At 40.2% G+C, this 12,964-nt stretch overlaps 1 protein-coding gene across 17 annotated transcripts in view; it reads right to left on the reverse strand.

Moving 5' to 3' along the window:
• PMS1 (PMS1 homolog 1, mismatch repair system component) overlaps positions 1–12,964 on the reverse strand; it is a 357,887-nt gene that overhangs the window by 103,621 nt on the left and 241,302 nt on the right. For all 17 annotated transcript variants that reach the window (XR_011849384.1, XM_072120929.1, XM_072120930.1 and 14 more), the window contains one exon: positions 2,222–3,003. Coding sequence is in view for 16 of the 17 variants with exons in the window: in XM_072120929.1 (XP_071977030.1) it covers positions 2,222–3,003 (782 nt within the window). In the remaining variant the exon portion in view is untranslated. The remainder of the gene's footprint in view (positions 1–2,221; positions 3,004–12,964) is intronic.

A 12,964-nucleotide genomic window follows, 5' to 3' on the forward strand; every position in this document is an offset into this window, starting at 1 on the left:
GATTTATCCACAACTTAGCTGAAATGGAATGCCCCTTACAGATCTAACAAAGGGAACAATATCAGCCATGATCAAGTGGTCCCCAGAGGCTGATGGGGCTTTCCAGAAGCTTAAAGTGGCCCTATGTGAACAACCAGCATTTTATTGCCCTGATTTTTCTTGTGAGTCGAGTTTGAGGTGCAAACAGATCAGGTGCATAAGAGTTAGACCTACGGACTATAATGTCACAAATTGTTAATGGGGAAGAACATCCAGTGTGCTACCTCAGCAGAAAGCTAACCCCAGTGGAACAGAAGTATTCAATAATTAATTGAGAAAGCCTGGCTATTAAGTGGGTGCTAGATTCATTCCAATACTGCTTTGTGGGTAAAAATTAAGGCTGGTATCAGATCATGCCCCTCTGTAGGTGCCCTGCTGAAGGTGGCCAGACCCCTTCTGTTGGGCAGGGGGGGGGGGGGGAGTATGTAGGAAGGCACAATGTGTTGTACATACATGTCACCAAGGTGCCTAGCCTTGGTGAAGTAAAAACCATTAATCTTGTCTGCCTCTAGCATCAGCAGCATTCAAATGTGTTATATTTGTATAAATGCAATGGAGCTGAGCTGGGAGAGGTTTTTCTGGAGCAGTCAAAGTGCTGGGCGGGATGGTACATGATGATTAGTGGGGGCTGAGGAATGGTACTGTGCCTGATAATATGTACTGTGTCTGATGATAAGGACTATAATTTATCATACGTACTATGGGGGAGATTTATCATTAGGCAGCATTTTGAGCAGTTGTGCATGTGTTAGACTGGCAGATTTACAACAGTCTGATTTATAGTCTGGTGTATGTGCAGTGTTAAATGCCTTCTGATGTGACTATCAGCTGTGTGTGCTCTATGAGAATGGACTGCACCAGTCACATGTATCTTTAACATCTGCTCAATTTCTGCCTTTTTGCAATGTTTTTGCACAGAAAAGTCTCAGATACCTCAAATATTAAATTGAGCAAAAACTTCCCCCTGTAGTAGCAATGGACCCACATAGACCACCTCCTATGTGGTGTAGTTTTGCGTTTAAATTTGTGTTCTTTTGAAAATTCTAAATGTGGTGTTGCACTCTCTGTGGTGTATTTTTTCCTCCACTGAGTGATTTTTTTCTCCCTAAAAAAAAATGCAAAAATGTTTGCGCAAAATTTGCGACAATTATACAGATATAGAAGCTACATAGAACTAATGATAAATCTCCCCCTATATGTTTTGTTTTGCCTGCTGGAGCAAAAACAACTGTTTTGTTTATCTGAAATAAGAGAAAAATGATTCTCTAAAGTCCACCATTTGAGCTGGATGCCCCCGGGGGTGGATTGGGGTGGGGGCAACTTTAAAAATTTCAAATGGGAACCCACATTTTTGTTGCAGATCTGGATTTCCCAGGAGAAAATTACATTGACTCAATCTACACTTTTTACAATTTTGGTGACAAATGAAACGTAAAACATTAAATAAACATCAAATACAAAATCTGAAAATAGACGTGTACAATATTTTTCTAAAAGATATACAATGTTACCACATTCAACACACCACCTCCTCCTGTGCAGATGCAGGGCTACACTTTGCTGTAACAGTTAAATTGGAGGAAGAGCTGAAATTGACTGGTCAGCTCATTGTCCTGACTTGTTGCTGTTAGACTTTTTCTTCTAAAGTCATCTAAAAACCTGTGCCTACAGTACAACACTCAATAATCTTCAACAAAGGATCATGGACAATGCAGGGGGTGGTTGGTCTGTGGCAGGGATTGGTAGCTTTGGATAGATTATTTAAAAATATTTGACACATATATTTTTAGTTTTTCAACATATACTTTGCAAAATATGCCACCGTCATAACTTTTTTGTATATACATATACACACACACACGCACAATCATCCATAAAATATATAGTGTTGGTATAGTGGTTGGTTTCTTTGCTGCTTTACTCCCCATAACAAAAAATGTTTATAAATTGGTCTATTATGAAGTTTCTTGGAACCCCATAAATCCCAAAAACATTTTTACATGTGCTTTCCCTTTAATCCGACCCTGTATGTAGTGGTCCTCTAATCAGTAGCTGTAGCAGCCAGCCCACCAGTAAAACCCCTGGCAATGTCAACCCTGGAAGTGTATATTTCCTAATGATGAACTGCAGAATTGCAGTCATCTGTCACAGAGGTCCTGTTGTGCTGAAAAAGAAAGCTTACCTGAGTTTATCTTCCTCACTCAGTTGTTCCCATAACTCCAAAATAACTGAAGGAACTTCATCAAATTGAACCTTTGGATTATAATTGAGAACCTTAGCTTTGTGTTCCTGAGTAAAGATATCTATGGCAGTCACAGGTTTTTTGATCACCTGATTGTTCACAAGATCATAAGCTGTAACAGATCCGGATTTCTCTCTTATTTTATTTGTTGTCTCCTGGTATGCATCTTCAATTTGACTTGTACACAAAGCAGTTTCACTTAACTCTTTGCTACCATCAGGGCACAAAACCATCACTGGTTGTATATTTTCTCCTGTGGAATTTCTTAAAGCATTGCCCTTGCTCCAAGTATCATCAGTTATTAGAAAATCATAACCAGAAGCTGTATTTCGCAGTACTTCTGGAGTATTGGTGACAGAATAACAACTAACTTCTGCATCTTTCTGGCTTCCATTTAAAGTATCATTACACTGGTTTCGTTGGTCTAATGAAAAACTAAAATTTTCTCCAGAAACCTTCTTCGGGTCTGATTTGGGTGAATGATCACGGTTAGATGAATGACATTTTAAATGCACAGAAGAATGTATCTCTTTCTCACTTTTATCTTCAAGCAGCATACTTTCATTTCCAATAAACATTTTTGTATGATGATCTGTACATGGAGATTTAGTGCCACTCATTTTAACATCTTTGCACTGTGCTTCTGGTTTGCAAATTGACAAAGTTGCGACGTCAGGATACATGGATTTTAACACATTCTCCACAGCTTCAAGTACAAGTTCCTGTGGGAACGACAAAATTATTTATATTAAATAATGGGCAAGGTAATTACAATGATTATTTACATAACTGTACAGGTTTTAAAATAATACTTTTCTGTTTGTGACAGTTAACAGCCATTAGAAAAGGAAGTACACTCTCTTTGAATCCTATGATTTACTTAATAGTAAAATTTATGAAATTTGGGACTTTTGTAGGTCCATCAAGTCTAACCTATAAATCATACGGTGTTGATGTGGAGGAAAACAAAAAAAAACCCTACAAGGCTGATGCCAATTGGCCCAATGTGAGGAGATGTTTAGATTGATGTCTTATTTAAGTCAGAAATCGATTTATATCCATTTATATAACTAAAGCGTAACTGTAAAATTATTTTGAGTTTATCAAAATTATTATATGCGATTCCCCCTTCAACTTGTTTTGGATGGCTCACAGGCCCCGAGTCAGCAGCAAAATCTTTAGATGTCAGTTCTGTTTACTACTGCTCCTGCGGTAGCCTACCCTAGGGAGAAGGGAGATGTGGTTGATTACTGCTCCTCCCTTCTCTGTCCCTCACATCATCGCGCTGGGAGCGCAATACACAGAAAAGAGAATTCGCTGCCACCGGCTCTATAGACTTGGCAGTCGAGTGACTACTGGGTTTAAAGGGACTAACCAGAGCTAACTATACCCAGTACAGCTCTGATCAGAATCCCCAGTCACAGGTGTTCGTTTTCCACTGTAACTGGGACTCTTATGGTTGCCCCAGTTACAGGGAATAACTTGGAAAAAGAAAAGAATAAAGTAAAATTACAGCACTTAACAAAGGAACAGGTCATATATTGTGTGTGCTTTCTGTGTATGTATATAACTTTATAAGAGTAATTATAACATAGTACTTATTATAATATAGTAGACTTTATATGTGTACCTATAGATATTCCAGGTGTTATGTGTTTTACCATATATATACATAGCTAAGTGTTTACAGTGAGTGTGTATATATTAGCGTAACTATATGTATAACCTGTAGCCGTATCCCATTCACACGTGGATCTGTGCCCTGCACGTGTATTGGAGGAGTAGATATATAGATGCTATTGTGCATGAGTCTCTATACGTACATGTATACGGTCAGGTACTGGATGTGACTCCTGTTTCAGGGTACATCCAGGAGCTTCTGTAGTGTTAACTATATATTGTATATACATACACATTACTGTGTCCGGGAGGGGTCAGGAGAAGAAGGTTTGTGTGTAGTTGTGTTCTCTATGTATTTTGTATTGTATTTTATGTAGTTACTTTGTCACATGTATGTTGTTAGTAAAGTCTTTTTGTATATAAGTATCTGCGAGGGTTGTATGTTATTCCTGTGATATATGAAGGACTGGAATAGAGGCTTATGGTAAATAGCACAGACTAAGGGGCTGGACAGAACCACTGTAGCCTAGAGGAACTGAACAGAAACCCTATTCCCCAACCCCCCTTTATCATGCACAAATATTATTAACAAATTTTCATAAAAATACATTCGCATTTCCTCATATAATAAAAAACTACAAAAAACATTGCCATAGTCGCCCCGTTTGCCAAAGACTATAAAGATCATATTTCAAAACGACCAAAACAAAATAAGGAATTCATTATGTTCATTTTGAGTTAATTTGAAATTTAAAAAAAATATGTACTATAAATTACAAAATAAAAATGGAAAAAAAGATTAAACTTTTATTACATTTTAACTAGCTCTATGTGTCCTGCAAAAAAGAAACCCGCAAAAACTTTAAGGTTGCATGCAAAAAAAAAAAAAGTAGGGCCCTTAAACTGGCGCTTACAAAAATCTCCGAAAAATACCCAGTCACTAGAGCCTTTTCAGGCCGCGTCACTGAGGGATTAAAAGCAAAATGCCAACTTTGTGCTGCTCACCCTTTTCTTTCCAAAGTTTCTTTCCAAAGTTTCTGTTCCGAAAGTATTTGACAAAACGTTTTCTCACCAGAGGTGAAGTGAGTGAATACTAACCACTTATCGCTGAAGCCACCTTCTGGACAGGGCCCATTTTATCAAATCTGACATAGGTCACTATAAGTGGTTATAACTTTGCCAAGTGATCTTGAAAGTGTTTTGCATTTATTTATGAAAAAAACAGATATTTGGTGAAAATTTTTAAAAATTCTCGATTTTTTAAATTCAAAATTATCAACTTTTTCAACACATAGTCATAACAGCAAAAAACTTGATAATTAACTGAATGTCTGCTTTATATTGTTTTTGCGACGTTCATTGAGTGGGTCCAATTATCTTACAGAATGTTACAGACATGGCAATACCAAATATGTGGTTTTTTTGTGATTTTGTGTTTTTTGTACTTTATTAAACGTGTATAGGGAATGTTGGTGTTTAGGGGACTTTACATTATTTAGTTAAAGGACACCTGTCATCAGGTCTCTGTCACTAGTCCTGTCACCACTACCTGTTGGAGCAGCTCACAAGGATTCCATCCCAGCTATCCAGTCAATTCATACATTAATCATTCCAAAATTATCTTTTCTTTATTATGTAAATGAGGCTGGTCACCTGGTCAGAGGCAGTGATGTCACCTCTGCCCCCCTCCCCTCTCCTCCCCCTGCTCACGTCTGTGTGTAATGTATAGTAAAGCATTGCTAGTGTCTGTGCGTTATCTGCTGACATGCTCTGTCCTCCTAATACACATGTGAGAGGCACAGGCATCAGCTACACATTCCTGCTATAACATGGCTGCCTGGAGCTGTTGTATCTCTCCTATACACACACCCATGCTGCAGCGGGTGCCAGCACCAGGAAGAACATGGAGGAGCCATTACACCATTATACAGGCTGTCAGTCAAGCACTGGAGGTGTGGCTGTGCCCCCTACTTACTCATGAATAAGCTGGTCAGCTTGAATATGATAATGACTGTAATATAGAGCTGACAACCGCAGCGTCTGGCACCAACTCCATTCGGCAGCCGCTGCCAGAAGCAGGACATAGTAGTATGTCACGGTCGCCCGAGACATACTACAACATCAAATCTCAATAAGGGGCCAATGTCTATCTGTCTATGCATTAAAGCCGAGACCAGTTAGCTTGCCCACAGATCCCATGATGCTTTGTGTTCTATCTCAAAGTATTTAGTTTCCCACAAGTAAATCCACTGAACACTGCAAAGTTCACATACAGGATGTATATGGTGACTAGTCTAGCCTAGCAGTTACCATCACATGGCGGAGCAGAGAACATGTTATAAGTGAAAGAAATCATAAGTAAACCAGTAACAAGAAGTCAATAGCCTGTGCTGTGCGAGCACTAAGGGTTAATAGCTTATCTGCACAGTGCACAGAGTGCTAATGACAAGGTGGGGGAGGGGAGCAGCATGAGGTGCAGAGATAGACAGAATAAATTCTGTAGAATCACTGACTGGGATGGAGGGAGTGATAAGGAACAGGTGTGATCTTGTACATCACTATTCTGTGCAGGAGACATCTGTATCCACTGTAAGGAACACATCCAGCTGTGCAACATATACAGGGAGAGCTCTGTCACATGACCTCCTCCCTTGTGAGCAGGGAGCAGCAGCCCCCCCCCCCCCCCCCTTCCCATGAAATTATCCAGTTTGCTTATACTAGAGACTCCAGGGCTTATCAGCATGAAAGAGGAAGCAGCCATTGCAGCACTAAGGTAATCGGAGGGGTATAGCAAAGAAACTGATGGATATAGCAAGAGCTATTGATTTGTGAAAAAAAAAGAGTTACTCTTTAAGCTCTTTGTATTGTAACTAGATGGATTGTTTTGCGGACATTACACATTTACCATAGTGTATTTCTGTTTTAAAGTTCATAACCTTTCATATATCTGTTTTATCAGAAAAATCACTCAGCACAGGGATTAACCAAGATATGATCCCGCATCAGTGTAGCCACAGCATTCTCAAGGTATGATTGCTTTATAATGCATCAAATGGTAGGTCTCCTTTAATTTAATTGCATATACTGTAGATCTAGCCATATTTCCATGTATAGTCAGTCACAGATCTCAGTTCTGAAAGCCCCACCAGCTAGAAATGGGGAATAAGAACCACTACGGTTTCTGGTCATAAACCAGCCTCTACTGGAACACACCACTGATGAGCTCTGTGTCCAGACAAGCTGTTCCTTCTTCCTGGTCCACAAGATGTAACACGCAATGCAGTGGGCAAGACTCATCTGAAGCTAAGTAAGAATAAACATTTTTCCTATTTTTTTAACCAATCGTGTCAAGTTTTTCATTATTATAATATTATGTTATTGCAATAATTATTATACTATATATTATGTGTTTCCCGTAAGTAACCCACTTGGTAAAACCCAAACTGGGGAAAAGTGCTTCAGGTTCTTTCGTATATTTATAAATGTAAAGGGCTATTCTCACTAAGAGAAAATTCAAAAATATTCCCAGATGACAAAATAATGCATTCTCTAATTCACTGTTATCAACAAAAATACAGATTTTTGTGAGAATTTCACAGATATAATTCTAACCTGTCTCTATCAGTCCTAGTATATACAATTTCGGTTGCCCCGGCAACCAAAAATTATTATTAAGCCCTTCCCCTAACTAATTATTTCTGATTAAGTCATCCGGCATGGGATTTTCTTTGGTGAATACATTTGAAAAGGCGGCATTTGATTTAATTTTCTCATTATTTACTATATTACTTACTATATTTGAAAAATACATGCATGCATGGTTGAACGTGTCAACTTGAGCTCCACCAAGATTTGAATCATCCTCAACAAAATCCTGTGCCATTGGGGACCCTTCTTACTCAAAACAACTCCCCTACATCCCAGGGCAATTATACACCCTGCTGATCCGTGGCAAGCATAAGGAACCAGAGGTTTTAACCATTAAAGGAAATCTACCATTTGCTTTTATGCATTATAAACCAAACAAACCTTGATAATGCTGTAACTACACTGATGCAGAAAGATATCTTGTTTAATCCCTAAAATGAGTGGTTTTGATAAAAGAAACAACTGGGCTTAGGCTATCTCACTGTACCTTGATCATGTCACCGTTATTGCACTGGTTAGTATGCTAGAACTGAAATTTCTGACCTGTAATGTGAAAGTTTTCTTTCAAGTTTCTTGTGGTACAGACAAGAAGTTAAGTTCAGGTCCAATATGTACAATACATGTTAGATGAGTTTTAATTTCTCTCTCGAATCCGCTGTATTGTTTCCTTTCAGGTCCGTTTGTAACGCTATCCTTCTAACACTGCAGCGTTTGTTCGAGCACTAGGAGCTGCTTACTTTAGTAAGCAGCTCCTAGTGCCAAAATTATGGGTGATAGGTCCTCTTTAAAATACTGCTTTCCTTCAGGTCCACTTCTTGCTCTGGCTTCTGATTGGTGTAAGCCAAAGAGGTTGTTTTGCATAAAAAACAATATAGGGGTGTGGAGTGAAATTATATTCTTTTAATAAATATGCTATTTCAGCATTATCCTGTGGTGTGCCTGGCTTCTTGTAAAAGGGTATATACAAAAATTCTGCCTGACTAGAAACGTTTAAAAGACAATATAAATTTTATTATTTACTATTAAAAACGGATGGGACTAGTCCTATCGAGTACACATTGATACTTTTCAGGCATTGGCCAGCATTGGCGGACTAGTGCAGTGGTCCTATCCCCAGGACAGCCCTGTTTAGGGAATTGTATTGCACTGTCCCGGTTTTGCGAGCCACAAGTGGTCTATCATAAAGTGCTTATATTGATAGCTTTGATAGGCCTGTGTGAAGGTGCTGGTGTTTACCAGTGACCTAATTTCAGATAAACATTGTTAGTTACACCTAACGCGTTTCTGCATCCCCCTATTTTGTATTGGGATACGTCCTCAGAGGTGCTTAAAAACTGTAAGAGGATGATGATATTAGGTATTGAATCACATCCCTAGCATTTCCCCCCATGGCATTGTAGAAGGCCTGCTACTAGTCCGCCAATGCTGGCCAATGCCTGAAAAGTATCAATGTGTACTCGATAGGACTAGTCCCATCCGTTTTTAATAGTAAATAATAAAATTTATATTGTCTTTTAAACGTTTCTAGTCAGGCAGAATTTTTGTATTTAGTCATTTAGTTTAATGAAACGTAAACATATCAACTTCACGAGTGTGTTTTTGTACTTTGTAAAAGGGTATACAGTGGGAAAAAAAAGTTAAAAAAGATGAGAGAGGCCTGCAATTGGCATTTTGGGTAGACCTTTAAGTATGAGAGACAAAATGATAAAACAAATCCTTTTTTTTCATAAATGTATTTTACATGTATTTATTTGCAAAAAAGGTGGAAAATAAGTATTTAGTAAATAACTTTGTTATAGATCCTTTGTTGGTAATGACCGAAGTTAAACATTTTCTTTAAGTCTTCACAAGATTTGCACACACTGTTGCTGGTATGTTGGCCCATTACTCCACCCAGATCTGCTCTAGAGCAGTGATGGGGAACCTTTTAGCGACTAAGTGCCCAAACTGCAACCCCAAACCCGCATTTACCGCGAGGTGCCAATCGAAAATTAAAGCAGTAACTTATTGTTGCCTGTTCTTCAACAATGTTCAATCAAACTGGCCTCCTGAGGACATCAACACAGTAGAAAGTAGCGAAAATTTTCATCATTTTAGCTCAATTTCAGTGTCCCTCTGTACACAGAGAATTGTGGGGCAGCAGGAAAGATAATTAGGCCCTGTCTACACATTCTCCCTCTTCCTACAATCCCAAGTAAGTCATTTTAACCCCTTCCCGACGCGCGCCGTACTAGTACGGCGCGCGCCAGGTCCCGGTGCATGGAGAGGGCTCGCGGGCCAAGCCCTCTCCATAGCCGGTAAGTCTTTGCTGCATATTGCAGTAAAGGCTTACCGGTAACACCCGCGATCGGTGCTAGCACCGATCGCGGGTGTTCTCACCTCGATTGCAGCTTCAAAGAGATGGCGCCGCATGGGCGCCGCCATCTTGTTGTGGATCGCTGCTCCCCGATGACGTCACGGGGAGCGGCGATCCGTCGCCATGGTAACCTCGGGTGTTCCGAATACCCGAGGCTACTTCGTTTTAACCCATGCCTTACAATGTACTAATTGCACATTGTAATGCATGGGGAGTAAAATTCACATATACTGCCATACTGTAGTATGGCAGTATATGATAGGATCGATCAGACTACCTAGGGTTAGAGTACCCTAGGGAGTCTGAAAAATAGTAAAAGTAAAAATAAAAAAAAGTTTAAAAAAAAAAATTATAATAAAAAAACCTAAAAATTCAAATCACCCCCCTTTCAGTAAAGATCATAAACACATTAGGTATCGCCGCGTCCGAAAATGCCCGATCTATCAAAATATGATAATGTTTTTTCACTACGTTTAACCCCGTAACGGAAAATAGCGTCCAAAGTCGAAAATGGCATTTTTTGCCATTTTGAAAAATATAAAAAAATTAATAAAAAGTGATCAAAAGGTCGCACAGTCCCAAAAATTATAGTAATGAAAACGCCATCAAAATTCGCAAAAAATGACACTATCCACAGCTCCGTACACCAAAGTATGAAAAAGTTATTGGCCCCAGAAGATGGCAAAATAAAAAAAAAATATTTTGTACAGGAGGTTTTAATTTTTTTAAATGTATGAAAACATTATAAAACCTATACAAATTTGGTATCCACATGATCGTACCGACCCAAAGAATAAAGTAGACATGTCATTTGGGACGCAGAGTGAAAGCTGTAAAATCCAAGCCCACAAGAAAACGTCACAAATGTGGTTTTTCACCATTTTCACTGCATTTGGAATTTTCTTCCCGCTTCCCAGTACACGCCATAGAATATTAAATACCGTCACTATGAAGTGCAATTTGTTACGCAGAAAATAAGCCATAACACAGCTCTTTATGTGGAAAAATAAAAAAGTTATAGATTTTTGAAGTTGGTGAGTGAAAAATGGAAGTGAAAAAAATAAAAAAGGCCAAGTCGTTAAGGGGTTAAAATATCACAGAAAACAGCATCTTTGCATCCAAGTTGCTTGGAACTGCAGGAAGATTATTTGAGTCCTGTCTGGTGTGCTAGGGCAATGGCCCGGGTGCCCACAGAAAGGGCTCGGAGTGCCGCCTCTGGCACCCGTGCCATAGGTTCGCCACCACTGCTCTAGAGTAATGATGTTTTGGAGCTGTCACTGGGCAGCATGGACTTTCAAATCCCCCCAAAAGTTTTCTATGGGGTTGAGATCTGGAGACTGGCTAGGCCACTCCACAACCTTGAAATGCTCCTTTATTGCCCTGCAGGTGTGCATTGATCCTACAGTGTCCAAAGTGGGGCTTAGGATTAAATGTGTTTTCCCACAAAAGGAAATTCTCAAATCTCAATCCCCTAGTGATGTTTACACAATAAAGATCATTTTAACCCATTACTTTATAATATGACTCAGTTTTATTGCTGTTTCAGCTCCTATCACTCCCTTGGCTGGTTAGTGTATAATTCCAAGGTGTGAGCGGGAACTCTCTAAGCAGAGACTTCATGATCCATCTGGTTGTGTGGGATGACAATGTGGTTAAATTATCAGGGTACAGGTGTACCCTGTTTCATCTGGCTTCTGACATTGTACAAACACACTGACACATAGAAGGAAAGATGAGACAGATGCACAAGATGCTTATTACATAGAGGCATGACAGACTGAGGCTGACAGACTTTTATACTATCAGCACTGCTACACCTCGGTTCACACAGATATGTGCCTGCCTCCCCCTTCCCCTGGATCACTTATCTGCGTGTAGTTTGCAGCTTAATTCAGCTCATGATGTGCTGGCAGGAAGCGGTCAGTGTGAGCTCCGTGCTAGGACTGCAGAAGGGCAAGGCCAGTGTCGGACTGGGCCACCGGGAAGCCGGGAAAACCCCCAGTGGGCCCCGACTGCTCTTGGCTCCGCCCCCTCACTATACTATGGATGAGAGGGAATGTGGATGCAGTGCTTCCTGCACCTGTGAGACCACTGTATCAGTGTCACTGAGTGTGTCTGCTCACAGTCGCTAGTTCTGGACTGTGATTGAGAGCAAACACATTCAGCAATACCATCAGGACTGTGTCAGCTTCATACCTCCGGGAGCAGCAGAGGGCAGAATCAGCTGGAGAGTGGAGGAGTCTTTCATCTTCACACAAACCTCGGACAGTGAGGTGTTTTGTGCTCACAGTGACTCTCACTGCCCGAGTGCTGGGGGAAGATGAGAGACTCCTAGTAAAGAATGGCTTCATCGGACTGCCAGTGCTGCACTGAGCAGCCAAGCAGGGAGCAGCCAGCACTGCAGCTGCTGAGCAGACATGGGCCCACTAGATTGCACAGTGGGCCTTCCTCCTGCTCCTGACAGACACCTGGGGCCACCAATGAGAAGGTAGCTTGTAGCTGAGGCATCATCACTCTGCCCCACCTAACCTTGAGCTGCGCACTGGTGGGACCTGGGTGCTCAAGAGCTGTTCCCTTTCCTCAGATCTGCATGGTGGCCTCCTGCACAGACATATAGGTATTTACAGCAATACACTGCACTACATGTCACATTAATAACTTCCCATCTAAGAACTACAACTCCCAGCAACTGAAAGAGATGCTGAAGATGCAGTTCTTCATTACACTTTAATTTTCATTAGGTTTACTTTAACCCCCTTTGCCCCATGTGCCCCCCCTCTCCACCAAGATTTTCCAAAATGCATATTCTTCACAAAATGTTATCAATACAAACGTCAGCTTACCCCATAAAAAATGACATCTTACCTCACCGGAGTATAAAAAACACAACTTTCTATTGATTACCTTTCAGAAAATTAAAAACAAACCCTTTTTTTTAAATCACCATGTTTTATCTCTATGATCGTTCTGACCAATAGACTGTGTTTTATTCTATCGCATCTGATTTTTTTCCTGCTTCCCAGTATATGACACAGAATAGGATATACTGACAGAAATGC

Source organism: Engystomops pustulosus, chromosome 8 (genome assembly GCF_040894005.1).
Source record: "Engystomops pustulosus chromosome 8, aEngPut4.maternal, whole genome shotgun sequence".
NCBI classification, from domain to species: domain Eukaryota; kingdom Metazoa; phylum Chordata; class Amphibia; order Anura; family Leptodactylidae; genus Engystomops; species Engystomops pustulosus.